Source organism: Mytilus edulis, chromosome 9 (assembly GCF_963676685.1).
Source record: "Mytilus edulis chromosome 9, xbMytEdul2.2, whole genome shotgun sequence".
In the NCBI taxonomy this organism is placed as follows: Eukaryota; Metazoa; Mollusca; class Bivalvia; order Mytilida; family Mytilidae; genus Mytilus; species Mytilus edulis.
Genome location: NC_092352.1, coordinates 68511422 through 68536975, shown reverse-complemented (window position 1 = coordinate 68536975; position 25554 = coordinate 68511422). Strand labels below are relative to the sequence as shown.

Sequence of the window (25554 nt, the reverse complement as noted above, 5' to 3'; positions counted from 1 at the left end):
TTGCTGTGATATGACCAAAGAATATCACTTCACACCTTATCTAGAAGTAGTTTGTTCACTAATTAAAGAAATATTTTCCTGTTAGCTGCTTGACTTCTTATGTGACACGATGGCGAATTTACCTATTTAAATATTACACTTAAAGCTGAGAAATATTCTTCGAATACGATAGAAGTACTTGTTATTCCCAGAGTTCGAAAAGTGAACTAAATCGTCTCCGTAGTCCTCTGGAAAGCGTATTTCTGGGAATTTCACCAACTTTGCACCAAACATTTTTTTTCAAATTTCTATTGATTGAGTTCTTTTGTTTCATATATATATTGTTCGTTAGACCGTGAGATTTCACGAAACATCCCCTTTCACTAATTTCTGCCACGAATACTGAATTAGCACCAGCTTTGTATATTTCTAAAACGACATTATGAATATTCTGACATATTGTCCTACAAGAACTGTCCGACCGAATATCATTTGCACCTATGTTGACAAAAACCACATTGGGTCCATACGATTTTAAATCTTGTAATAATTGTTTTGACACGTGTTCCGCTGTCATTCCACCTTGACCGAAAAATCTGCACTCGCCTGGGACTCTCATATTTCCGGAACAGAAGGAAGAAAGTCTATTTACAAAACTGCTCCCAAATATAGCATACTTAACCATGTTTAAATGCTTAACTTGTTTGTGCACGCAATTCAAACTCGAACTTATAAATGTGAGATGGAAGGAACCTATCTCTTTACCTAAAAATATCTATCTGATTATTTAGCTGTCTACAATAAACACGAACTTTTACAGTTCATAATTTACTCAAATCTTAATTATGTTTATTTAACAGTTTTTATTTATTTCCCGTCTTTTGTATTTAATAACAACTACTTCTAATTGAAACCATAAAATATATTTATACTATTATACGTATATGACCCAAGCTCAGGTAATATACGAACTACATATCAATTCTTTATTACTTTGAACAAACAGTAACATATAAACGAAAGTTACAACATTGACATACAATTAATTACTTTACAATCGGGTTGACTATTAGAGATAATTATCGGAATAATCGTTTTTTACAAACATCGTATCATGGACAGTTCATCAGAAATCGGTAACGTCCAATGGCAAATATTTCACACACATCTGAATATGAAAACTGCCTTCATTTCACCCAATAATTAAAAAAAAGCGATATTATTTAAAACTTTAAACTTGAACATGGTCTGCTTAAAATTTTGAATGAATTTGCAGATATTTCAATACTTATTGCTCATCTTCGAAATTTAGTGCCGACTTTTAATTGTCGTCATTTCCCGCAAAATAGATCTGACCCGTGTGTTCAATAACACGGTATTTCCACTCACTTTCAAATTTGGTCAGATTCTTTTAATCATATGCATTTGCTTTGCAAAAGAATGTCTTTCGTTGGCTAATTTATTATTTTTCTTTTTAATAATATTTTATGATAAATTGGGAGTTCAAACGTTTATACTGTTACTTTTGTTGACTAGTATAATAATATAGGCTATGCATTTACCATATATGTATCTATACATAAGGGGGACCAGGCAGCCTCCCCCTTAATCCGCTTCTGTCATGTTTATGCAAACTGACCTATACCTTATTATTAAAAAACGATCGAATATACATGAATCAGACTTTGTCAACAAATAGCGAAAAATATCGAATGATAGGTATTGTCACATGTGTCAGGTTTATTTAAACATTTTGACTTCTTATATAAACGATTAATTTAAAGTACACATTTATTAAGATTTCCTCTTTTTACAGGGACACAGTTATTTGGTGAAATGGGATGGTTATCACATTTCGGAGTCGACGTGGGAACCAGCAATACATTTACCAGATACAATACTGCAGACATTTGAGTGTCCGAACATCAGCAGTGATCGGCTCCAGTATGCATCATTCAATTTGGAAAAAGCCGTTCAACAGCGACTTTATTCTACTGGGAACAGGATTGTTTTAGATTTTGATACTGACGTCTACAGATTTTGCTTCGGTGTCGAGTCAACCCAGATTCTTTATAAAGCAGACTTTTCAAAGCTTCCTATGTCGACTGCATGGTATTACAAACTAAAGAAAAACGGAAGGGGCAGTAAACTGTCTTTCCCAGTTAGGATACGCTCCCATGTGCACATGAGGAAATCTTACAGAAATGAAAATGGAAAGATTAAAGAGTACTGTACACCAATTGAAAGACTAATAATGATATCTGCAGTAGATGCGTTATGTGTTTAATTATTCCAATGAAAACCTGGACGAATCCTTAGACTATTTATGTCCTTTTGAGTCACTCTTTGTAATATATATATTCCTGCCAAATGTTAAAGTACATTTCTGACTGACACATTCATAATGTCTACAAATTTGTCTGAACTTGAACATTTGAAATTTCAGTCCAAACTGTCGGTAGACCAAGAACATTCTCCTAAGCTTAATAAACATTTAGCTCAAAATCCAAATTTAAGTGTCACAGTTGCAGTTACTAGTTCGTTTTTCAAGGAGCTTTCGAAAGCAAAAGATTGCTACCAAGATTTTAGATACATAGATATTCTAAATTCGCAGCTGGAAGCATTCCAATTGAAATATACGGAAAGACTTGAACGCAGACTGGAAAGCAAAACAATTCATGTGTTATGGTTGTACAGAAAAATTACAGGAAGCCGAAAAAGAAAAGCATTTGACAGTACTGTTCATAAATTAGCAATATTTTCAGATGAACTTGAAAATGTTAAGAAATTGAATTATACATTACAAAAATTTCAAATTGAAAATTTAGATTTTGATCAAAGATGTTTCGATTTACATGAAAAGTTAAGGTCAGAAATTGTAGAAAAGAACATTTTAGTTGAGAAAAAACAGTGTTTAATAAAACAACTTGGCATCGTCACATATGAAAATGAAAACCTCCTTAATTATGTAAAAATCCTTCATAAAAGGGTTGCTACCCCAAATTCTGGTAAAGAGTTTACTGAAATCAGTGATAACAACAAGTCTAGAAAAATTCGTGAGTTTAAATCAAAGGCAGAAACTGCACTTTGGTTTGCAGAATCTTATGGCCTTGTCCCACAATATATTAAGTTACAGAGCTCCATTGGGGAGGCTTTTAAAGTTGATTTTCAACCTACTGATTACAATAAGTCTTCATTTCAAGATTTACCAGATGAAGAAAAACAAAAAATTAAGGATTTGTTGTTTATTTTAGAAAAATTCAATGTAAGCGAAAGCGCTTATAGAGAACTTACTTTATATTGTGATGGGTTACCACGAAAATATTTGATTTCCCAGTGTCGAGATGATATTAACCATTTATATCATTATGAGAGAACTCCTGGCAATATCCCTGGTGCATATATTAGCTTAGAAAACGAAATCATTAAATATGTAAAATATCAGGATACAGAGGAAACTGATAAGCTACAAATTAAAATTTCGGGGGATGGGTCAAGAGTTAGCAGGATTTCCAACTTTGTCGTGTTCTCTTTTTCTGTTATTACAGATGGTTTAACTCTCTCTTCAAAAGATCAAAATGTTTTTTGCATTGTTAATTGCAAAGAAGATTATGATAGTTTGAAAAAGTCATGTAAGCCCATATTTGAGGAAATTAATTCTCTGTACAAGAGGGGAACCATAGAAGTTGACGGGAGAAAAATTAATTTGGAAATTTTGTTGGGTGGCGACATGAAATTTTTACAAATTTTGCTTGGCCTAGGGGGTTCACTTTGCAATTACTCCTGTCCTTGGTGTAGAATCCATAAAGGTGAGAGAGAGGACATGACAAAGCCTTGGGACTTTTATCATGGCAATAACATGAATAGAACAGCACAGAACCTGGAAGAAGATGTTGTACGTAATCATTACGGTGTTCGTGCTCAACCTTTGATCATGATTGAGCCTGAGCATATTATAATTGATGAGCTTCATCTTCTTCTCCGAATTTGCGACAAACTGTTGTCTAACTTGATAAAAGATACGAAAACGCTTGATGACAAAAATGTCATTCATGGGGAGAAGACAGATTTTCTACATCAGCTTGTTGTCAAGATAAGAGAGTGCGGTGTTTCTTTCTCGGTATGGACTAAAAAGGGAACTCAAGGTGAAGTGGAGTGGTCTTCATTGACGGGTTCAGACTATAAGAGACTATTGGAAAATCTTCCCTCAAAATTGTGTTTTCTGATCCACCACGATACACATGATCTTACAGTTGAACTTTGGAATTCTTTTCTGAAACTTTACCGTTTTTTAACTGTAGAAGTTCACCAGTTTTCCCACATTGGGGATGTCTTTGAAAAATGTAAGGAATGGGTCAGATCTTATTTGAATTTAGGTACACTTGAAAGGAGGGGTTTCGACAGCGTTACCCCTTATATGCATTGTCTTGTATACCATGTTCCATTCCTTACACAGAAATACGGAAGACTGGTGAAATTCAGCGGTCAAGGAGTTGAAAAAATTAACGATGATATTAAAAAGATCCATCACTCCAAGACGAACAAATGGGATGCAACCCTTGACGCCCTTCAAGTTCGCAAACGCATAGAACATTTGACATCAGAGAATTGCGAACGCGAGAAAAGAGATTACAAAAAAACATCAGAAACATATTGGAATGACGAAATTTTTCAGCAGAGATCCGCCAAAAAGAAAAAAATAGTCGAAGAAATGGCAATTGTGGCAAACAAATATGTGGAATCTAATACCGTCTCAGTTTCTGACGTAGACAATCTGTCTCTAGACGAGATAAGAGAAGAGCTAAAAAAATTAGGGTCGAAAACCAGGTTGAGAAACAGGGATAAATTGTTAGTCCTCTTAAAGAGTATGAGATAGACGGTTTCTTCGTTGCTACTTTCTGCTTCCTCGTGTCAGGAGCCGATTCACAGTCGGTAGTCAAAAGTAGCACGAAGTCACTGTATAATGATTTTCTAGATTCCGGTGCTGATGGTCTTAATGTATATATGCCTACTGAGTGGTAACCCTTAAATGAACAAGTATTTGATTTTTTTTAGGAGGGGTGATTACGGGTTCAAAATTTTTAGAGACAGTTTATTTTTTTCACTTCCTTGACGGGATCTTGAATTTTGATTCTGTTTATTGTGGGTCCTTACCCATTGTTTGTTAAGGAAATCCGTCTCATTGTGATGCCTTAATTTTTATTTGATTACTTTCTAGTGTGCTTTCTATCCGCATGTAGTGTAAAAATGAATTGTATGTTTTATAACAAATTGTGGTGTATACATAATGTAATATTTATTTTTGTACCTGAATGGATTGAAGATTTGAAAATTAAAATCAATTCATAATATAATTGTATTGTGTTTTTTTTGTGTTTTTTTTAAGGTTTAGGTGAGGTTTCCGACTCAAGCTTTCACCACTCGATAATTTCTTTAATTGTGTATACCAGTAGAAATAAGAACTGTGGTATGAGTGCCAAATGAGACAACTCTCCATCAAAGTCACAATTTGTAAAAGAAAAACCATTATAGGTCAAAGAACGGTCTTCAACACGGAGCTTTGGCTCACACCGAACAGCAAGTTATAAAGGGCACCAAAAATGACTAGTGTAAAACCATTCAAACGGGAAAACCATGCAAAGGTCTATATAAAAAATGAGAAACACTTATGAACCACATCAACAAACGACAACTACTGAACATCAGGTTCTGACTTATACACGTATACGTTTTAAGATCGATGATATTCTATTAGGATTTATAAAGTATTTTGAATTAAAAAGATATTTCAACTCTGTGTTCATTGAAAAAATCCATTGACGAATATATACCCCACTCAATGTTTTACATGGTTGTTAAAATTATTAACAAGTATAGTTGGACACATGCTGACATAGATATTGATACAAATATTCCCACAGAGAAATTTATCGCACGCCGCAGCGGGGCGTCTTTATACATACATGTACTTGTATCACACAATCCAAGTGCGAAGTGTACTATCTAATGTTATCAGAACAATACATGGCAGATAATTAAAATAATGCGAGATAACTCGTACTTTCCTCTACTGAGGAGAATAGTTGGCCATGATCTTATAATAATGATAATTACTGTATTTAAAGAATGTGACTCAATTAGCATTCACTAATCTACCTTGAGACTCTCACAAAAATAATACAAAACATATATTATAGATATTACAGTCTTTGAACATATCATGCTATATATATAAATGATTGTCTGTAGAAAAGGAAAAATAAAAACAAATTATTCATTTAATTTATTGCTCATAATTGTATATAAAGATGTCTTTTTTTTGGAACTCATAATTGATAATAAATTATCATAGTTAATATCTTTTTAAATATAACCATTATTATTTGTTCTAGTACTTTAATTTATGATATTGCAGTTAATGACGAGTGTGTAGGGAGGCACCCGCGGGAAATGTTTATTTGTAACAATTGATTGACATACAGTAACACATGCGATGATAATTTTCATTTTCCACATCACGTATCTTGAATTTTGACTTGACTGTATTTAACTTAATAAAAAAAGAGACATATAGAAAAAGTTGGCCAAGTTTTGTAATAAATAATTTTGTTTTGAACATGCTCCAAGTTGTCCACCTGACAGGACGGACTCACATGTACCGGCCGTCAACATATACTCAAGGGGTACACCAGATGAGTAACGGAGTTTAACGGATATGAACGGACACGAACAAATTGTTTGACGTAACAAATTGAGATGCTATCCGTTACTAATCCGTGCGCGTTATGGTGTCAGACCACCAATTAAAAGTCCCTATCTGTTCAACCAAATTTTGCAATTTTCATAGCTTTCTATATTTTTAATCTCAAGTTTAACCTCTTACAAACCAGGTATGTCCTGAATCGTACAGGTATCACATTTTTTCATGCCAATTTTCAGCATACCTTTAAAGCCATATAAGAAAGAAGAGACCTTCCGAACTGATGTACCACTAAAAATAACCCCTGTTTTTCTTGAAATCTTAAATTAGTATACTATGGAGCGCATTAATCCTCAAATTTTAATGTCAACTCATAGACAAGTAAATTTGGGCTCAAAATGGTCTTACTATATTTCTCTTTCATCACAAGTTTCATTTCTGCAAATTTGTTGGGTAGTTTAAGTAAATAATGACATCAACTGCACTATTTTTTGTCCGAGAAGGCCTACGTTCTAAATTTGAGGGAGTAATTGGTGGTGTGACACCTAAAGAGACAAAAAAGTTGATTAGAAATCTTTTATTTTGCTTTATTCTTAATCCTTAGTCAATTTGTAGTTAAAAACAGCCTATCTGAGCATTATGCGACTTATATTAAAAATTTTACAGCTCAATTTAAACTGACTGTAATGCATGACTTTGATAGAAAATACTTGAAAATTTCATTTTGGGCTACAGGAACATAAACTTTCCATATCAAGATCAGTTTGTGCTGATTTTTCCTTGTTTATTCTACTACTTTAAAGACTTTCCACAATTTTTGCAATGAATTTAGTAAAAAATCCAAGGTATTGAAAAGTGTCAATGAATATTGACCCCCCTTTTTTTCATCTGGTGTCAGTAAAGTACTACAAATTGATCAAAAGTGCAGTCATGGTCATTTAACTGTGTTTATTTACATCAGTTAATAAAATTTAAGATATAAAAATTTCATTTGGAATAATAAATGGTACTTTTGTGAGTGTCTGCAGTGTTTACACTAGGCTATGCTATCTGCCAAGTACATATTATTACGCAATGATATAAGGGGTAAAAATCAAATAATTTCATTAAATCTGCATGACAAAATTTGTTTGGGGGTAGTAAACAACCTATGTTTCAATGTTTAACACCAGTCAGAATAACTTTCTGTGCATTTATAACATTATTTAGGACATTTTTTATATAAAAGCATATTGTCAGGGTGGGAAAAGCTAAAAATAGCATAAACTCAAGTTTTAGGCTCTAAATTTGCAATATTTGACATTTTGCCCCCAAAAAGATTGAAATGTGGCTATTATTATCTGAAATGATCAGTTGGGACAAAGAAAACCAATTGTTTCTGATTTTGATGTTTCACCGCATTTTGCTTAAAGAGACAAAAAAAGTTGATTAGAAATCTTTTATTTTGCTTTATTCTTAATCCTTAGTCAATTTGTAGTTAAAAACAGCCTATCTGAGCATTATGCGACTTATATTAAAAATTTCACAGCTCAATTTAAACTGACTGTAATGCATGACTTTGATAGAAAATACTTGAAAATTTCATTTTGGGCTACAGGAACATAAACTTTCCATATCAAGATCAGTTTGTGCAGAGTTTTCCTTGTTTGTTCTACTACTTTAAAGACTTTCCACAATTTTTGCAACGAATTTAGTAAAAAATCCAAGGTATTGAAGTGTCAATGAATATTGACCCCCCTTTTTTTCATCTGGTGTCAGTAAAGTACTACAAATTGATCAAAAGTGAAGTCATGGTCATTTAACTGTGTTTATTTACATCAGTTAATAAAATTTAAGATATAAAAATTTCAATTGGAATAATAAATGGTACTTTTGTGAGTGTCTGCAGTGTTTACATTAGGCTATGCTATCTGCCAAGTACATATTATGACGCAATGATATAAGGGGTAAAAATCAAATAATTTCATTAAATCTGCATGACAAAATTTGTTTGGGGGTAGTAAACAACCTATGTTTCAATGTTTAACACCAGTCAGAATAACTTTCTGTGCATTTATAACTTTATTTAGGACATTCTTTATATAAAAGCATATTGTCAGGGTGGGAAAAGCTAAAAATAGCATAAACTCAAGTTTTAGGCTCTAAATTTGCAATATTTGACATTTTGCCCCCAAAAAGATTGAAATGTGGATTTTATTATCTAAAATGATCAGTTGAGACAAAGAAAACCAATTGTTTTCTGATTTTGATGTTTTACCGCATTTTGCTTAAAGAGACAAAAAAAGTTGATTAGAAATCTTTTATTTTGCTTTATTCTTAATCCTTAGTCAATTTGTAGTTAAAAACAGCCTATCTGAGCATTATGCGATTTATATTAAAAATTTCACAGCTCAATTTAAACTGACTGTAATGCATAACTTTGATAGAAAATACTTGAAAATTTCATTTTGGGCTACAGGAACATAAACTTTCCATATCAAGATCAGTTTGTGCTGATTTTTCCTTGTTTGTTCTACTACTTTAAAGACTTTCCACAATTTTTGCAATGAATTTAGTAAAAAATCCAAGGTATTGAAGTGTCAATGAATATTGACCCCCCTTTTTTTCATCTGGTGTCAGTAAAGTACTACAAATTGATCAAAAGTGCAGTCATGGTCATTTATCTGTGTTTATATTTACATCAGTTAATAAAATTTAAGATATAAAAATTTCATTTGGAATAATAAATGGTACTTTTGTGATTGTCTGCAGTGTTTACATTAGGCTATGCTATCTGCCAAGTACATATTATGATGCAATGATATAAAGGGTAAAAAAATGTTTACAAATTTTAATGGACAATATTCGAGACTTTGTTGTTTTTGACCATCTTTCAAGCGGTCACATTGATAAATCTGTTGATGTCAGCCGGACATGTGTTGCAAGTCTCTATGACCAGAAAACAGAAAGCTAAATTTGACCACAGTGATTTAATTAAATTCCGTGTTAAGAAAGCTAAACAAAAAGTTGCTAGCTTAGCCGAACTGCCCCCATGCGAATCAATTATCCTTCAAAATGACCTGTGAGCTTCACTTCAGACCACTATTTGGACTTCTTCAAATATTGCACATCCACCAAAGCAGTCTCCTTTAGACTCCGGTTAGGAAGACACAAATGGATTAACCCTAATATGTTTAAAGAGAAAAATGTCATCTGATTACCTACAAGATTTACTTTGTACCTGCAATTATAAATCTGTGTGCTCAAAAGACTGTGTTTGCTTTGAACAAAATCTGTCACGCACCGTACGTTGTCCGTGTGAAGGAAGTTAAGCGTGCTGTTATGCTAAGCGTATTGAATCCGCTCCGATGACGGAGAGATTGACCCTTACTTACGATTCTTGTAAACACGTTCCCACAGTACTTTTTACATGTAGTTTATCCGTATTTGTTTTTTGATTAAAACCAAATTTTTTTAATGTAGCTTTGGAAAGACAAGTTATATATGGTTTAATCTATCATTATTATCTTCCATTTTCCTAAACAATAGTCTACACATTATCAGGATAATCCAAATAAGACAATGGTCATGCATTTAATTATTTTGTTTTACTCTAAACAAAACACTTAATACATTCAAGTCACCTGGTCACACCTATGATGTTTCTTAAACCGCGCGTTCGCCTCGGTTGATCATGATTTTTTTTAACTTATCTGTCCGACTTTGTAAATACACAATATTTATTCTATAGCCAGATACTTATTTTCCAAAAATAAGAAACCTAAAAAATTATGAACAATGTTTCAGCGCTGGAATTGTTTTTTCTACTTTACTATATATAAAAATATTAATTTTCGCGAATCGATTAGGTCACAGAAAATACAAATTTTACGACGAGTAAAGAATGTTTTACAAATAATGTGAAAACACAGAACCCCGATCTGATTTATCTTTTGCTAAAGGTGTTCATCATTTTCTGTTTTGTATCTACTAACAAGATAACATTTTTCTATAAGTCCTATTTAAGTGTTCACCAAACTGCTTTAAAAATAGATATTCCCAATTCGACGATTGGTGGAACTACTGAGGTGATCCATAAAATTCACAAACCTAAATAAACATGCCCCGATTAATTGAACTAGTGTGGCGTCGATGTAAAGCAACACAAGCTTGTATGTAAAGCACACGCTTCCCAAGAATAAGGAGAGTTGTACAAATAATGTGAATACACAGACCCCGATCCAATTTATCTTTTGCTAAAAATGATCAAGTGTTCATCATTTCTGTTTTGTTGAGTTTGGAGGATTTATATTTCAACAGACTATCGGTATTCCAATGGGTACTAATTGTGAACCTCTGCTGGCTGATTTGTTTTTGTACTCGTATGAAGCAAAATTCATTCAGAACCTTCTAAAAGACGAAAAGAAAAAGCACCTTACGAAATTCTTTAATTCTACTTTCCGATATATTGATGATGTTCTATCATTGAATAACCCATACTTCAGCCAATACTTACATCTCATATATCCCAGCATAGCCAAAAATTAGTAGTGGTTTTGCTAATTAATATTCATAATATGTAAATGAGAATTGTACCACGTGATAGTTCTTTGAACTGGACTGGCTTGATAGGCTTGATATCATTAAAATCTTCAAAACACGGATATTATAAGTTGCCCGTCACAGAGTCCATGTTTACAATCACTTTGATATTTCCGTAAAGTTGTCAGGCGGTCAAAATAAAAAAAATGAACGCGAATTTAGTGAATTTTTCGTGCTTTCGTGAGTTTATTCTTCTTGAAATAGTGACATTTTAATTTTACGTGGGAACCTAGAGTTCAACGACTACACATACAAGGTTTGGAGTTGCTTATTCTTTGGCAATTCAAGTTTCATATTTCACCCCGGCAACCTGTTTTTGTAATGACCTAAGCCAATTTTCAACACGAAGTTTGCAAATTTGACGTTTCAGCCATTTTAGTCTGTATTTTACACTGCAATGTTAAAAGCCTCTCGCTTTGATTTTTAAAATAGCTCAGGAACCTGTATTTTTGCAACAACAGTCATTATGTTTCGTTTAAATGGTGTATATTGTTGTGCATATTCATTTTCTGCCCCGGCAACCTGTCTATCACTTAAATTAAAATTAAAACAGTCATTTTATCAAAATTCCCTATCATTTTAATGTAATTTACGTGACCCGTATCCGATTTCTTTAGTATAATATTCAAATAAGCAAAGTGGCGTTGATTTCTGGATATGGTGAACTTGAAATTAAGGATACTACTGATAGTAGAAGGACTGCTTCATACCTTGATCTTTTCCTCAATATTGACGTAGATGGACGACTTCACACGAAAGTCTATGACAAACGGGACGATTTCAACTTCCCAATTATCAATTTCCCATTTCTCAGCAGTAACATACCATCTGCCCCTTCGAATGGTGTTTACATATCACAATTGATACGTTATTCACGTGCTTGTTCACACTATACGGACTTCATATACAGGAGTGTGCTCCTTACGCAGAAACTACTCCAACAAAGTTATGAGGAGGACAGATTAAAATTGACACTCCGTAAATTTTATGGACACCATCACGAATTGGTGGATCCATACGATGTGTCTTTAACCAAACTAGCTAAGGAAATTTTTACCACATGGTAGATTGTGGTTTGTCATTATGTCGTCTAATCTTTTAATTACCAAACGTGACTTATTCCCGATTGTGACTGTTTTCACTACTGGACGAAAAAACAACTGTCCATACCAGTAACAGTCATTGTACGACTGTTTTAGTCTGTAAAAGACCAGCAATGACTGTCAAATCTGTCATATTTCGTTGCAACAGTTTATTTATGTCTGTCCCAACTTTTCTACGGGTTGTGAAAGTCAAAAAATGCTACCATCAGTCATTTCAGAACTGTTGCAGTGGTTTACGGTGTTGTCACAGTCAAAATCTATTTATTACAGTCTTTCTAATAGTTGTGGCAGTTGCATAATGTCCGTCCCAACCTTTTCATAGTTGAGACAGTTAAAATTTGTTTGTGTCAACTATTCAGACGTTGATGCAGTCAAAAAATGTTTGTCACAACGTTTTTAGAGTTGGGACAGTCGTTAAATGTTTGTTACAACTTTCTAAGGGTTGGCACAGCCATTAAATGTTTATAACAACTTATAAAAAATTATAACAACTTATAAAAGGTTGACACAGTCGTTAAATGTTTAAAACAAACACTTCATAGGTTGATACAGTCGGTAAATGTTTTAATACAAATATTTTAGCGTAACGGTAGTCGGCCATCAGTGTAAAAAAATCACGTCGCACCCGGCTCTCAAGATTTGATTTTGTTGTGAAATAGTCTTTACTTATAATATTATCGTCTATTGTGCGATTGTAAACTTGTTTTGCTGTTTATTCATTTATTTTGCGATCGTTGTTTGTCTTTTGTCGTTTTCTATTTATTGCCGTAGCATTGTCCGTTCATTTTTGACAGTCATGTGCGTTTGACTTTAAATAATCCTTCTGATATCCTTACTTTTTATTTTATAATATCTGTTTTATAACATTTTCGTTCATAACTGGTTTTAAAAACCAGCAGCTTTTGTTTAAAATAGAGTTTTAATATTATTGCAGAAGAATAAGAAGATGACAATGAATTCATTCAAATTATAATTTACAAGTCTTTAAATTTATTTCAAGTACACCCTTGTACATTTTTCTATCGCGCAGAATAATTTGTACTTGAAATAAATTTAAAGATTATGACTCAGTTACCAATATTGTACAGCATAATAAAACAGCTTTAATTCGAATTTCACCAAGAAGGACATTTCCGATGATTAAAAAAATAATTAGCAAAATCTGTCAAGTTTCATTAAAAACGGAAAACAATTCTTCACCGTAAACGATTTACCCTCTTTAATTTTTTGTCGGCAAAAAACCTTTGACCTCAGGTCGGCAAACTATATTTTTACACAGGTAACTACAGATGTTAGACCACATGTTCAATAATCTTAGCTGGAAATTACAATCGGCGAGTAGAAATTATCAATATTTTATAGCATGTCTATCGAATAATCATGGATTCATAATTTTGAGGGGAAAATGTGCACATTTGTCGGCTTACCACAGGAGGTTGAAATCCTATCAATGAGGGTCTATAAATATGTCAACTCGACTATCACAGTAGAGCTCTTGGTCAAATTAGACACGCTATTTCTTTTTGGCCCTTTATGATGCTTTATGGATGTCACAGAGTCCATGTGATGAAATAATGAAATGTTTCGCTGAAACATTTACTCCCATTTCTCAAAGCCTTTTATTGTCTGAGAATAAATTTCTATGTTAAGACCAAAATAAAATCTTACTAAAAGCTTAAAATCTTTAAAAGGTTAATTTTTTATATAAAATGTGATTGATTATTGTGACATTAAAGTCGAATTCCTCTCTTCATAGCAACATTGGACTTATTTCTAGCTGGGTTCAAAGGACATGGTGTTGTTGCTGTGAAAAAGGAGGCTGTTTTTCCAGAATTCGATTTATTGGAGACAGTGCATTGCCCAAGAATTATAGCCGTATTTGCAGGCCCATACTGTGCTAAAGTTGGGTTTGTGTTGGCACCATTCCTTATTCCTCTTTGTTGGCCAAACAAGTTTTCCACTAAATCGGAATTAAGATACCCAGGGTTAATGCTATTACCATTCTTAAGCATAACTTGACAAAATGAAATAAATCCCATTATTGACGAATTAATGTCTTCTCGGGTTTCTCTGGTTATTAAATTTTTGGAGTCTACCATCATAACAGATTTTTTTACAGTCTCTTCCCACGAATTAAAAAAGTTAAGAATGTTCATTAGTTTTGCAAACTTTGGATTATCCATTGATGAAACTGTCTGATTCTGGGTACAAAATATTTCTACCAACTGGGAGGTATGTTCAAGTAGCTCTACAGTTGATGCCAACATCTGAGGCCTGGGTAAAGTTGCCTGATACGATTTCATGAGATAAAGCATGTCCTTGTTTAATACATGAATTGCCAATTGATTGCGCATTTTTGATGCAGGTGTCAGATATATATGTTCCTCTGTAAGCTTATGATGTATTGCAAAGCCATTTTGAAAATTGAATTTAAATGCTTCAATCCAGTGCTCCCATATTATTGGTTTATCATTAATAATGAGATATCTTCCAGCTTTTGTTTTGTGTTCCTGTTTACTAGACTCTGTATTATTTCTAATTTTTTTAATGACATGCATTATATCCTGAATAGCAAACATTTTGTGACTTTTACAAAAAACATCACGAAACACAAAATCATGTTCCCTGGGATTACATTTGTTAAATAACATATTTGTGAAAGTGCGATTGGTTGAGGCTCCATCAGCCATAACATAATCAATAGTAAAGCCATGATCATCCATTATATCAACACACTTCCAAAATGTTGTGTAAAGTTGATGTGCTGTTGCCGGATAAGATCCAAAATATGCAATAGGCCATCTGAAGCCAGTAAGTCCATGGAAAACAAACTGGAGAGCATGAGTGGCAAGCGCCACAGTTTTTTTTCCTTTACAAATTATATCAATATTATTGTTAGTGGTGTCCATATCAACAAAGCCAACAATATTCCAGGAATCACCAGATTTTGTGATAATTAGGTCATCCTGAATAGACATTTCGTCCATGTTTTCCAAATTCAGAAATTTTTTGTTTTTCCATTTCTTAAGTCATCCAAGTAATATTACCTTGGTTAAAACCAGGAGTTTGTTTTACAGAATTTTTATAGTACTGCAATAACCGTTTTGATGGCAATTCAAGAAATCCAGATTGTTTAAGGTCATTGTATGTTTGTGGAGACCTTATAAAAAGAGTTAGGCACAAACTAATTATTTTAGGGTCCCACCTTCTCTGATGAACATCTAAACCTTTTTTGCAGTTATTCAGCTGCGATATCAATAGAAGTACAAAATTTTCTGAGACATCCGTTTTTAAAACTAATTTCAAAATTTCTTCTAGATCATCATGATCCTTCTCTGAAAGTTGGATTGAATTTTTCACAGTTTCATCAGGAATAGAAATAGGTTGATTTTCATCGATTGGATTTTTCACAGTTTCATCGGGAATAGAAATAGCTTGATTTTCATTAATTTGAGTGGTTATAATTTTATTTTCAGGCAAAGGTTTCAAAGATTCTGGTTCAATACAATTCATACTATTTTTCATTTCTTTTAAAGCTGGTTTTTCATCGACACATTTTTTTTTAACGTTCAGTTGGGATAAATTTTCATTTTCATTAAGCCGTTTCTTGCTTTTATTCTTGGATTGTGTTTTAGAATATGAATCTACACATCTCATGCAGGTTACACTTTTTCCGATCCAGTTTAACATAATTTGACAGGATTTTGATTTCAGTGTTTCATAACTATTTTCAGGGTCAATCAACAAACAACAAGTTTCCTTATGAAATGCACTTGAATTGACTTCAGCATGAGTTTTTATCCCACTACAAAGTTTAAGGGAACATATAACATTAAGCATACCATCCACATTTGCCTGGTTTATCTGCAGTGGAAATCCACTTTTGAAATTTGTATTATTCAGTGTCAGCCATGTGTCATCTTTGCCAAATGTTACATCACAAAATTGTTGTTCATTATTAACCAGAGTTGGTAAAGGACATCTTATTTTATAATGATTTTCTTCCTCAAGAGCTGAACAATAAGCTGGAATAACTACAGGGCTGCTATTCTGAGGCCTCAATTTTAACTGTTCGTATACAATTTTTTTTTTGTAATCACTTTTAAAGAATTTATTGGTAGAACTGACACCAAAAATTCTTGGTATCAGCTTACCTACTAAGTCTTTACTAGGAGGTGCTTGTTTCTTCAATGAGTAGAATGCCAAGCAAGCTTCATATATGTCCAGCAATTTTGTCTCGCACTTCTCCTCCTCTACATTTACATAATTAACTGCCAACCTGCAATATAAAAAATAATGTAAGTGCTCATGTTAACATCTAGAAATATAACCCAAATAAAATATATGGTTTTAATTATGATATATTTTTACAGTATAAAAATAAGATGATGTGTTAATGTGGTATGAGTGCCAACCAGACAATACTATCAAAGACACAATGTAGTTTTATAAATTATATTTTCGCACTTATAGCTTACAATAGGACCTTAAGTAGAGCCATATAGCTTTCAGTAGGGCCTTCAACGTAGATCGGTATAGCTGAAAGTAGGGCCTTCAACATAGAGCCATGTATAGCTTTATGTAGGGCCTTTAACATAGAGCCATGTATAGCTTACAGTAGGGCCTTCAATGTAGAGCCATGTATAGCTTAATGTAGGGCCTATAACATAGAACCATGTATAGCTTAAAGTAGGGCCTTCAACATAGAGCCATGTATAGCTTAATGTAGGGCCTATAACATAGAGCCATGTATACAGTATAGCTTAAAGTAGGGCCTTAAATGTAGAGCCATATAGCTTACAGTATGGCCTTCAACTAAGAGCCATGGCTCAGACCAAACTGTTTACAGTATAAATGAACCCCAAATTTACCAGTGCAAAAATTAAAGATATAGCAAGAAAACCAACTGATAAAAAAAGCAAAACTAAGGACTATCACCAAAAAATCAAAAAAATCAACATGTTCAACAACCCTTTCCTTTTTATTTATATATAAGAGAAGTGGTGTAACAATATGACACACAAAAAAAATACAGACTAAGAATTAATTTTTAAAAGTATAGTCAAGTCTCGAGTTTATATATATTATAAGAATGATCAGATTAGATAAGCTTACATACAAATATTGACAACATGATGCTTTTTAATTAGCTCTAAGAATTGGTTTATATTTCCGAACTAATTGTAATATTTTCTTTATAGAAAAATTGTGCAATCGTTAAAATTAAATCTTAATGTGGCAGTTACTGCAACTACTGGAATGGCAAGTCTGCAGATTGGCCATGGTGCAACTACTTTGCACCATTGGGCCGGGATACTTGATGGTCGTCATACATATGAAAAGTTGGCAGAATTATTTGACAATGATGACCAGTTTTCTAATGCCAAGAAGAGAATTGAAGAAGCTGATACACTGATAATTGATGAAATATCAATGCTGTCATTAAAAGTGTTTGAAATGGTTGAATTTGTGTGCAGGCATGTCAAAAAGAATACCAAAATTTTTGGTGGTATATAGGTATTATTTGCTATTATAATGTGTTTGATAATGTGTATGAAATGACTGACAAAGGTACATCAGCTATGCACAAAGCAAACAATTATACATGTATATATTTTTTTAATTTTTCAGAATAAAGTAGCTAAATTAAGGACATTTAACTTTTTAAGAACATCAGCCAAACAATAGATACAAATATATACCACTATTTAGATGTTCAGCTCACTATGATTTTTCTTAATTGTCTTGTTCTATATGAGTTAAAGAATTATGGTCTTTCATGCATGATTTAAAATGGATTTGTGCAATTAAATTCATAATTATTTATATTAATATAAAAATTCTATCTGTGTCTTCATAACATAGAAACCAAATAATTACAAATGATAACATGTGATATGAGTGTCAATGAGATAACTCTATCCAAGTCACAATGTATAAAAAGTTCAACAATTATAGGTCAAAGTACAGCCTTCAACATGGAACATTAGTTCATATTGAATAGTAAGCTATAAAGGGCAGCAATTTAGGTTTATTATACTCCCACTTTAAAAAAGGGGGTGTACTTTTTTACAAATGTCTGTCCATCACTCAGTCCGTCCCATGAAATTTTTGTCGCATAAATTATTGATTTATATATCACCAAGATCATAGAAAATGTAATTCATGTTTTTTCCCACAGGTGATAGGATGTGGTGATTTTAAACAGTTGCCACCAGTACCAAATCGCCGATATGATGATCACGGTGCATACTGCTTTGAAAGTGATAAATTCAATTTGTCATTTCCTCATCACATCAATTTAATAGAGGTAAAATATGTTCAATTCATGCTAAAACCCTATCAAGTATATATACCGGTACACATTTTTGGATCAGATTTTTCTCCCTTTTATTCAGGTTATTGTGTATGCTATTTTAATTATGCCCCACCTACGATAGTAGAGGGGCATTATGTTTTCTGGTCTGTCTGTCCCATGACCGGTCAGGGTAGTTTTTGATGAAGTTGAAGTCCAATCAACTTGAAACTCAGTACACATGTTCCCTATGATATGATATTTCCATTTTAATGCCAAATTATAGTTCTTAACCCAATTTCAAGGTCCACTGAACATATGATAGTGCAAGAGGCACAAATTTGATACATTAGCATGACTGAGGACAAGACTCATAAAATATAGGGAGCAAACATTTATTGCTATGCCTGTTTATTCCTTGGTCATTGATTTCCTGATGATATCTTGAGTATCTATTACTTGATTGAAATAAATCTTGTACCCATGGAAAACTGTATATTTAAACAAGGAAAAAATTAGTATATTGTAAAAGCTTTTATTTGTCCTTCAAAGTAGTATATAATTAGGGCCCTGTCTAGTGGCAGGTCGACATATATATGAACAGTCTGTCCGTCTGTAACAAACTGTGTCTGCTCTATATCTTGAGAACCATTATCATTTCAAAATTTTGTAGGTCAAAGTTCTAGGTAAAAAACTTAGGTTTCAGTATAGAACCCCATGGCCATGGTCTATTGAAAAGATTGTGTCGGCTCTATATCTTAAAAAACATTATGATTTCAAAGTTCTTACTTGACATGTATATCAATTGACATCAGAGGGTGTGTCCTTTTATATGTAAAAAGATCAAAGTCAAAAGCTTAGTTAACAGTTGAGATTCAAATGTCATATGGTAAAGATAATGTCTTGTTATTTACAGCGGGGCCCACAGTGATGGCTTCTATCTCTTTGATGTCTATATAAAAAAAAAGATTTGGTGTAATTGCCAATGAGACAACTCTAAACAAGAGACCAAATTAAATGACAAAGAAATTAACGACTATAGGTCACCGTACCCCCTTCAACAATGAGCAAAGCCAATACCGCATAGTCAGCTTTAAAAGGCCCCGAAATAACAAATGTAAAACAATTCAAACAAGAAAACTAACGGCCAAATTAATGTATAAATAAAAGAACGAAAAACAAATATGTAACACAGCAACAAACGACAACCATTGAATTACAGGCTCCTGACTTGGGACAGGCACATACTTAAATAATGTGGCGGGGTTAAACATGTTAGCCAGATCCTAACCCTCCCCCTAACCTTGGACAGTGGTGTAACAGTACAACATATAGGAACGAACTATAAAAATCAGTTGAAAAAGGCTCAACTCATCAGATGGATAGAAATACATCTAACAAAAACAGAGTGGCTCAGCACTTAAACATCCCAACAACAGAATGACTATTAGTACTGATCTGAAAGTACTCGCAGTTACTGACAGCTAGTTCAAAGCCAAAAACGACTATTAAAAAAAATCATGCAAAATTTTAGTTAATTTAAAATCTTAGAAATTCAAACAATTTCTGAATTGGTAGCTGCTTCACACTTCTTGTAAAACATTAGCCACTTAAAGTATTTGATTCACTTTTTTTTCAGGTTGTCAGGCAGCATGAGGTTATGCTCATTAAAGCAGTAAACCAGCTTTGTGATGGAATGCCAGATGAACAAACTGTTTCTTTCCTAAAACAACTGGATCGTCCATTGAATGTACCAAATCATGAAGTCACAAAATTATTTGGAACCAATTTTGATGCTCAGTTTATTAATCATGAAATGTTGGAAGAAATAGATGAAGACTTGGTGGTTTACAAGGCTGAAGATGAAGGGAATGTACGTATTTTGAGAGACTGTGTGGCTCCCAAAAGCCTACTGTTGAAGAAAGGTGCCAAAGTCATTTTAGTCAAAAATATTACTCAGGGACTTTGTAATGGCATGCAGGGAGTTGTACACCATGTGGCAAAGGATATTCTTCCTATTATCAACTTTAATGGAAAGTTAGTTACTCTTGAAAGAGCTTCCTTTGATGTTTTTGATCTGAAACAACAGAAGAATTTGGCTAGCAGGAAACAGTTTCCTGTAATATTGGCATTTGCACTTACTGTACATAGAGCACAAGGACAGACACTGCAAAATGTGGAAGTTGATTCTTTTTCATTTTTTGCTCCAGGACAGATGGGTGTTGCAGTTGGGCGTGCAGTCAGCATTGACGGTTTAAGGCTGGTTAATTATAACAGTTCAGCTGCTAATAAGAAACATCCAGATATTGTTTATGAATTTTATGACAGAGTTTTTAATGATTTTTTAGATGATTTATCCTGTTGTAAGGATACATTTGTTATGCCATCTGTCGAATGTCCCCCGCCAGATGACCCAACTGATCAGGATCCAGATGATACTTATATTTGTATGGACATGGATGAACTGCCAGTTTTAGCTTCACCATGGGATATTTTTGAATTTCAAACAGAAAATAAATCTGCGCCATTTATGTCGGATATATCTCCTGATTTCTTCGTATCATTACCTTTGAAAGACCATGTGAATTATCTATATTATAATGTTGATGCCATTGTTAGTGCGAAATTGGATAATTCTGATAATTGGATTAATGCATACACCAAGTTGAATGAATTTGTGTTATCTGATAAACATATATTGTCTATTCAGAAACTATTTAAAGTGAACAATATAAATAAATATCAGAATAAATTGTCCACCAAAATAGTATTTTGGTTAATGAATAAAGAAATAGAAAAAAAAGCTAAAGCTGTAACTGCTAAACAGATAACTGACATTGAGGCTGAAACAAGCATAGAGGAAGAATTGTCCTCAGCAGGAAAAAGCAAAATTAGGTATTTGACTGGAGCCTGTGTCCAAAAAATTACTAAACGTTTAAAAGAGTCTGTATTAAGAAAAATGGGTCAGAGCACCAAAAAAAGCAAGCTGGCTATGAGGATGGACTATAAAAAACAGTGTTTGCTGAAGCAGTTTCGCATTAGTGAATTAGATGTTGCTGACAATGATGAAAGTATGGTTGAAATTGATTTTAAGCAAGGACCATCGAGGGGTTTAACAATACCAAATGACAGTGTATTTAACTTTTTCCTGTCTTTACATAGTGTATTACAACATAAATTAAGTCTGAAACAAATGCATTTATATTTGGAAGACTTGCATAACCATTGTAGGAATGCTGTTGATAATGATGATGTACTAATTGGCAAATGGATTTCATTATTTGATATTCAGGATGATGGTAAAATTGAAGATGAACTATTTTTAACACTTATTATGGAATTATATCGGGATGTAACTGAACATTTTATTAGAATTTCTTTTGTTGATTCTTTAAAATATTTCAAAAGAACCATTCCAAGGAAAAAAAAACAGGCATTAAGGACAAAAATACAAGCCTTGGGCGATAGGCAAACCCCTTCTTCTTCGAAGGTTGTTAGTCCTAAAAGGAAGAATAAATGTAGTAAAGATGATGAACACTTATCTCTTTCAAAAAAGAAAAACTTGGCACATGAATGGTCTGAAAGTGAAATATATATTTGTTCCTTATGTATGTTGGAATGCGATTGGGAACCAGCAGAAATGCAATTTGAAAGTATTGCATGTGACAAATGCAACTGCTGGTTCCATTACAAATGTGTAAATATCAAAGGAACAGAGAAATTTTTGAAGAAAGACCAGAATAATTGGTTCTGTCCTAATTGCAGCAGAAAAGGTAAAGGAAAGGGAAAAGGTCGTGGTAGAGGAAAATCCACTTGATTAATCTAGACTTTAATTTAAAAAAAATATAATATGATGTCAATTTTCATATACATACATATATATGGAAAATTTATCAATTCAGTGAAATGCTTCATTATTTCATCACAAATCAAATGGAACATTGCATAGAAAATTATTCAATTCAGTGAAATGTTTGGTTATTTCATCACAAATCAAATGGAACATTGCAGCAAGATATGTTTTGAGTCAATCGCACGTTTACAGAACCATTCATGTGCCAAAAGAAATCGCAATCAGTGAAATGTTTGGTTATTTCATCACAGCAAAAGTCAGCCATGTATGCATTTAACTTTCAGCAAGATGTTTGGTTATTTCATCACAGCAAAAGTCATCCATGTATGCATTTAACTGTTTCAGCAAGACATTTAGTTATTTCATCACAGCAAAAGTCATCCATGTATGCATTTAACTGTTTCAGCAAGACATTTAGTTATTTCATCACAGCAAGAGTCATCTATGTATGCATTAAACTGTTTCAGCAAAACGTTTGGTTATTTCATCACAGCAAAAGTCATCCATGTATGCATTAAACTGTTTCAGCAAAACGTTTGGTTATTTCATCACAGCAAAAGTCATCCATGTATGCATTAAACTGTTTCAGCAAGACGTTTGGTTATTTCATCACAGCAAAAGTCATCTGCGTATGCATTAAACTGTTTCAGCGAAACATTTGGTTATTTCATCACAGCAAAAGTCATCCATGTATGCGTTAAACTGTTTCAGCAAAATGTTTGGTTATTTCATCACAGCAAAAGTCATCCATGTATGCGTTAAACTGTTTCAGCAAAACGTTTGGTTATTTCATCACAGCAAAAGTCATCCATGTATGCGTTAAACTGTTTCAGCAAAACGTTTGGTTATTTCATCACAGCAAAAGTCATCCATGTATGCTTAAACTGTTTCAGCAAAACGTTTGGTTATTTCATCACAGCAAAAGTCATCCATGTATGCGTTAAACTGTTTCAGCAAAACGTTTGGTTATTTCATCACAGCAAAAGTCATCCGTGTATGCATTAAACTGTTTCAGCAAAACGTTTGGTTATTTCATCACAGCAAAAGTCATCCATGTATGCGTTGAACTGTTTCAGCAAGACGTTTGGTTATTTCATCACAGCAAAACTGGGACATGTTTTTTTGAGAAACGAGGCTTGGAAGAAGACGGTCGCACTGAAATTGCTCCTGACTTAGAGGAAAATTTTACCAAATTAACATTGTTTTAATCTATCCTCACCTGTATATATATTCATTGGAGTATTTTAACAAAGTAATATTGACTTTTTTAAATAGTAACACAGTGCAACAAGCCGTTGTACATATTATTTTCAAAGCATACCTTCCTTCCCGGGTCGGCCATATTTGATTTTTTTTGGCGCCCTATTCAAACATGTAAATATCTGTCACCCTGGTGTATGTGACCCTTCACTGATATTTTAAACATAAAGAGGTATTAGCTGTACATATATATAAAAGACTTTTACTGTTTATGACCATTTGAACTTTCCATTCATAAATTATTTATGTCAGAGAAAAAACTTTTGGACTTTTTGCAAAAACCGAGGCGCCCGCTGGTAGGGACGAAACGCTTCACGCCTGTTATTTTATCGGACAGCAAAGGATTACGCCTGGCTAGTCAGGTAGTTCATCCGTTTGATAAGAACATTTTATGGTGGTGTGCAAGTGACAGAACAATTCAACAAGGTTATGACTGGCTAATAAAAAACATCGAAGATAAGATTAAGCTTCACGGAAATCTGCACATATACGTATGGCTAGGCACATGTAACACAACCACAAGAGATAAAAATAGATATATCTCCTTAAAATCTCAAGAAGCAGATGCTGCCCAAAACATCATCACTTTATTGCAAAACTTTGACTCCATTACAGAAAATCATCCTAACTGCAGGCTAACATTATTAGAAATTCCCATCTACTCAATTTATGAATGCAACAAGGCAGCCAACCATCCTAACCCTGAAATTTTTAAAGAACAGGATATTCAATTACAGAAACAAATAGAACAAATTAATGAAAGTATAACATACATAAATAAGAATTCTGATTGCCACTCGCCTCACTTCAGCCATCACCTTTATACCAGGAAGCAAGTCAAAAGGGGGAAAAATAAACCTTCAAAGAAATTTTACAACTTTAAATTATATGCTGACGGGGTACACCCAAAACCGCATCTGGCAAAAGTCTGGCTTATTGAAATAGCAGAACATATACAAAAGGACTGCTGGTTCTGACTCTACTTGAAATATAAAAGTTTATGTATGCACTCAGAAGGCATGGAATGTCCAAGCCACGCTGGTGCTGCATGAAGTAAAATTAGTGCAAGAGATCGATATCTGAATTCAAAAACTTTATTTTTTATGTACGTATTCAGAAGGCATGGAATGTCCAAGCCACGCTGTTGCTGCATGAAAGAAAATTAACGGAAGAGATCGATAGCTGAATTCAAAAACTTAATTTAATTTTTTATGTACATACTCAGAAGGCATGGAATGTCCAAGCCACGCTGTTGCTGCATAAGTACGCATTAAGAATTCGAACCGTTGTACTATTATTTCTGAATCATATTATAAACAATAACAATGGAAATAGCTAGAAGAAAAAGCGATAGACTACGCACAAAAAAGGTTCTTTTTACACCCAAAAGATCATTGGCAAACAAAAGTATAAAAGCTCAAGACCATCATGTCACTTATACTCTAAACAAGCCAAAGGCAATTGCCAAGAAAATGGAAGCGGCCGAAAGAACATACTCTGTAACTCCACAATTCACAAAAGGAAATTTAGTACTAGTTTTTTCTGCTGCGGCGTATGAAGAATTTAAATATATAACTATAAGCACTCTACAGACACAGGATACAAACATCAAATCCGTTGAAACAAAAGATACTAACGGGTCTGTAATCTCTGAGTCGTACACTATCTATGTAAACAATGAAAAACTTTTCGTATTGAATTTTTACAACTCAACATCAAAAGTCCTGTTGAATGGCAAGCAAGAACATGTACTAACATTCACAAAATCCTATTTGATGAACAT

The 25554-nt window shown here is 33.3% G+C and overlaps 2 protein-coding genes and 1 pseudogene across 2 annotated transcripts in view; 2 read left to right on the top strand and 1 right to left on the bottom strand.

The window, feature by feature from the left end:
• Positions 1-846: 846 nt before the first annotated feature.
• LOC139488866 (uncharacterized) lies at positions 847-5333 on the top strand. Its single transcript, XM_071274818.1, has one exon. It carries the CDS (start codon positions 2384-2386, stop codon positions 4853-4855), a length of 2472 nt encoding a protein of 823 aa, XP_071130919.1. The 5' UTR covers positions 847-2383; the 3' UTR covers positions 4856-5333.
• Positions 5334-13963: 8630 nt separating this feature from the next.
• The window catches only part of LOC139488896 (uncharacterized), a 28914-nt gene continuing 17323 nt past the window's right edge, over positions 13964-25554 (bottom strand). Inside the window, exon 2 of the mRNA XM_071274858.1 lies at positions 13964-16642. Within this exon, the coding sequence (XP_071130959.1) occupies positions 15388-16642 (1255 nt within the window). The 3' untranslated portion in view covers positions 13964-15387. The remainder of the gene's footprint in view (positions 16643-25554) is intronic.
• Positions 16735-25073, top strand: LOC139488895 (uncharacterized; annotated as a pseudogene).